Consider the following 4,959-nt stretch of genomic DNA (forward strand, 5'->3'; position numbering starts at 1 on the left):
ATGAAGGAAACATTCTATATGTGGCTTGTATGTCTTTCTGTGTTCATTCTATTCGTAAAAAAAGTTTGTTTATGTTCCCGTTCCTTTTTTGTCCACATTTGTTGACGTCCTGTACCCTGATATGCATCTATATATACATGTAGATGTAGGTATGTACATATATATGTATATATGCATATGCTCACATATCGTTTGTATTATATATATGACACAAAAATTCACCACGCCTTGATTAAGTGGGGGTGAAAGTTGCTCACAGAGCTACTGGACGCAGTTAAAAGGATAAATTCAGATTCAATATACACGTTTCATAACGAGTGTTCTGAATGTCGTATGACATTTAGTGGACTCAAGCTTAATTTTGATATTTCTGCGCAGCTATAATATAGCCTCCTCAAACAATTAATCGGTACGTCAACTAACAGTATTCTCATCCACACATTCTATAAAACACTTAAAATAACAGCTAGAAACAATATATTTTGAACCACAGCTCATCCTTATAACGTAGACTTTTGAAAATAATAAACCTGAAACTAATTCTTTATGTAAGTACGTATGTATGCATGTATACACACACAGATATATAAAAAATTTCAATGAATCTTCATATAATCTGTGTACGATTTCTCCATCATTTATTTCTTTTGCACTATTAAATTTTTGGATTAGTAATGTTGTGTGTGTGTGTGTGTGTGTGTGTGTGTGTGTGTGTGTGTGTGTGTGTGTGTGTGTGTTTGAACACATCAAATCGTATGTTATTCTTATTTTCAGTGTGCAATGCTAAAATATGCATTGTTCTAGTTCACCTTATAATGAAATACATTACTTTTCATGCTAATTATGAATTTTTATAATTATCTTTGACATAACTCCCTACACCATTAATAACTACTGAATATATTAGAAAATTCACTATCAAAATTGGAATGAAATTTATAATAGTACAATTAGCGCTGAGACGTGATAATAAATACACGTGATTACCATGAAAGAATTCTGATCCTACACATTTAAATGAAGTGTGACAATATTTAATATAAATAACAAGTTCTTGCAAGGAATCCCAACAATATAATATTACTTGCAATTGAAGGAAATGTTACTTCATTGAATTTCTTAGAAATGTGTTGAAATATATTTTGCTTATTTCATGTTATATTATTGTAAATTCTGTTCTGGAGCCTAACTCATGATTTTGTTTCGTTTGCTCCCACGAATATGTCTTTCATTTCTTTCAAAGGAATTATTTCTTTCAATAATTTCCATCTTGTGACAAGAAACTACATTAGATATAGTTTTTGTTTGTTTTAATCCAACCATTCATTTTCGAAAATCTATTAATCTACATATTTCCATTAACATTCCTGATATGTTCTGTATATATTTCATTACTCAGCTGAACTACACATAATACAGTAATTTGTGGCAACTTTTATTATTGTAGTTATAAAATGGACATTAGTTTTAATGCTTATAAAATATTAGACTAATATTAAAACAAAAATTTCCTTGTAAGTTAATGTTTGCTGAATTTGTTTTACAGAAGAAAAGGTTTATACTGAAGAATATGTACCTATTCAATTTGAGTATATCTTTTCAATTTTATTGCACACATTTCATCAACGATATTTATCCACAGAAGTATCTTATTGTTGGTTGGAAGTTCACCAAATATAATAAAATATGATATAACATAATGTATGACATAATGTATAAAGAACGGACCATTTTCTAAAATTTAGATCACCGAATTTTATTCATGATCTATTTCTTTTGGCTAATAGATAATGCTGCATTAATCACAAGTAATTCACATTGAGGACAAAAGGAAATCGAAACATTCAATGTGAATAGCAATCCAGTGCATTTATACAATAAGCACAAAAAAGATTAATATTGCAGCCAATGATTTGAGCAACGAGTAACTGTAATTAGGTTAATGTATCTTGCATGATTTTCAACTAAAATATATAGTTTTGATTTTACTATAGAAGTAATGGACTTTTTTTACAGTGAATACCTTAGTGTTCGGTCATATTGCTTTTCTGTTAACTAACATTTCCCGTATTACTGTAATATTTGATTTTATTTAAACTTTAAAAGTGATTTAAACCGATAAAATTAATAATGTATGAATCACTTATTCAAGAGTCTCTTTATGCGTCGATAATTAAATCATTCTGGGTAAACATATTTACTTTTAATTTCCGCACGCAAAACACACTCTAGAGTTCATACTACGTTGTACTTGATCACGTGAAATTAAATAGGTTATAGAATTACGTGAACACGCATACAAGATATGGCTTTCTTACTTTCCAGCTTTAAATAATGAAGCTTAAGTCTATGAGCTGTGCATTTGCAGAGTAAATTGTTATCCAAAATAAGTTTCTGAAATATTTGTACCAAAGAACAAGTACAATTTAAATTATGGATGAAGATAGTTCCCTTTCAGAAGTACTTAGGACTCATTCAATACTTAAATAAATCATTACTTGATTGTGATATATAAATTTGTCTCAACTAATTAGGGAGGGATGGTAGCGCCACGAATTTTTCTGTATTAATATCCAAGAATAGATACAAGTACTCTGATAGTTCTCACTAAATCAGAACTCAGTATTTGTTAACAGACCTCACATATTTGTTACTGAGTGAACATCACTAGATATCTCTCGGGACCAAGAGATAATGTTAAACCGAGTGAAGGATGAAGGATCTCATTAGTTGCCATACACATTGCAAAACATTTGGAACGACGTTCAAGGATATAGATATATATTTCGTATGATGGTTTTGAGACACATTTACATAGTTAAGAACCTACGAATCATTGTGAATATCACATATTTTTAACCTTTCTTTAATAGATTGTGGGTTGTGCGTTTGGTGTTTGAGTGAATTTTTGTTTTATAATGGCTTGCTCAGAGAAAGACATGTCTTATCCATCATGTGTGCTCACAACCAGCCACATTTCTAGACGATCTTTTTCTTCTACTACAAACAGATAACATCAGTGAGTGATATAGTATGCGATGGTAGATAAGGAAAACATCCCATACCAAGCAATATATTTTGTCACATAAGCGGAAACTACTATCTAAGCAATGAATTTTCGTATAAAAGAAAGCATACTTTACGCTACAGAGTAACTTGTAATCTGGCAATTTTTATTGAAATAATGATATCTATGGGAAACCCTAGACTGTCGATACACTAGCATTGGTAATTGATAAGGAAACGTTATAAACGATGGAAAATTGTCTTAAATATATTCAATATAAATAGGTTTTAACATTAATATATTCTGGCTATTGCAATAAAGCAAAGTGTATATCTCCAGCAAGAAAGCCAAATGGCTTTTGATTCGCAGTTTGAAGTCATTTCACTTCAGTAACACTAATTTCTCATCTCCTGCTTCAGTAAAATATAGGGCTTATGTGACTTGTCGAAACCAGTCTGGCGCAATGACAACAGAAACAAAAGATATGTTAAAATTGTTCATCGGGGAACAAATATGATATATACAGCTGCAAACATTTATTAAATGCAAATAATGTAACATATACAATACAAGTAAACATACTGAAACGTATTAAAGATGCAGTAACAATGTTTATGTCTTTTCAGGATGAAAGAAAACATAAAAGTAAAGACAAATAATGTTTCAAATTTGAATAATAACAATATTTTGAGTTTCAGAAAACGTGAAATAAGTGTAAGAATTGAGAATTCGTAATCGGTGTATAAAATGATGGAATGAAAAAAGTGATAAGGGATTTTTGCTCGGCAAGTCACTGATTATGCCATGAATCCGCTATATTTATTATCCTATGTAAGTATATTTGTATACACAAGTATCACTAGTTCTTCCAGTCACTGCTCAATCAATATTTTTTTAAATATTTTCCTTTGCTTTATAAAACTATTGAATTCAATGGGCGTATAAATGTGAGTTATGTATCACAGCTCCATTAATAAAAAAAAAAATTTTCGTGTCTAATATAGCGTATTTCATTGTTCAGAGTCGTTTGAACATATCATGATCTCCATAACATACAATGAAAGATGAAATGATTATTTGAAAATTAATGAAGCAATATTTACCTCTGAATTTTGTTTTCTTATCCATAGTACATAGGTTCGTCTGTGAAATAAAATGAAACAATTATATCAAAACGTCATAAGAGAAATGTACTAGACAAATTTCAAGAACAAATTATGAATGTTAAATATAATCACATTATATAAGTGTGATAATTCATGGTCGACATCAAGGGATATTTACGTAGATTTTGGAGTGAAATTTTCCAAGAAATAGAAGAATGAAGTAATAAGTTTGCTATTCATATAATACATGATATATTTTGGGATATTACAAGGAATTATTGCTAAAAAAAGTTTGTGGAATTAGGAATAGTACTAATAGATTTCTGTAATGTAAGCTCGACTAAATACCCACTCATATTCACGGCTGGTTTATATAGTATCATATATTCCATTCACCGAAAACTGAGACATGCACGCTTACAGCAAAGCGTATTTCTTTTCAACTCGCACTAATATATATCCGTGCATAGGGAGTCTAAAACGAAATATTTCTAATAAATATTCATGATATCAAAATGATAGCCTGCAAGAGCAAGCAATTAAAATATGGAAATAACAAGTAAAAAGTTCGTTAGAGCCATGTATGAGATAAAATCTTACGTAAAACAAAACTACAAATTAAAGTTAAAAGAAAAGTTAAAAGTTCAAATTAGAATTCTAACTTCAACTTCTAACATCACTTATCCATTTTGAAAGTTGTTAGTAGTGTTTTACATAAGATTTTATATTATACATGTCTATAACGAACTCATTACATATTTATATTTCTACATATATGTATACACACACACCCACACACCCACTCACCTACACACACACACACACACACACACACACACACACACA

General features: G+C 29.9%; 1 protein-coding gene across 1 annotated transcript in view; it reads right to left on the reverse strand.

The window, feature by feature from the left end:
* Nucleotides 1-4,959, reverse strand: part of LOC106870179 (carbonic anhydrase-related protein 10) — a 559,357-nt gene that overhangs the window by 119,484 nt on the left and 434,914 nt on the right. Inside the window, exon 8 of the mRNA XM_052969408.1 lies at nt 4,111-4,150. Coding sequence (XP_052825368.1) covers nt 4,111-4,150 — 40 coding nt within the window. The remainder of the gene's footprint in view (nt 1-4,110; nt 4,151-4,959) is intronic.

This window comes from Octopus bimaculoides, chromosome 7 (assembly GCF_001194135.2).
Source record: "Octopus bimaculoides isolate UCB-OBI-ISO-001 chromosome 7, ASM119413v2, whole genome shotgun sequence".
In the NCBI taxonomy this organism is placed as follows: Eukaryota; Metazoa; Mollusca; class Cephalopoda; order Octopoda; family Octopodidae; genus Octopus; species Octopus bimaculoides.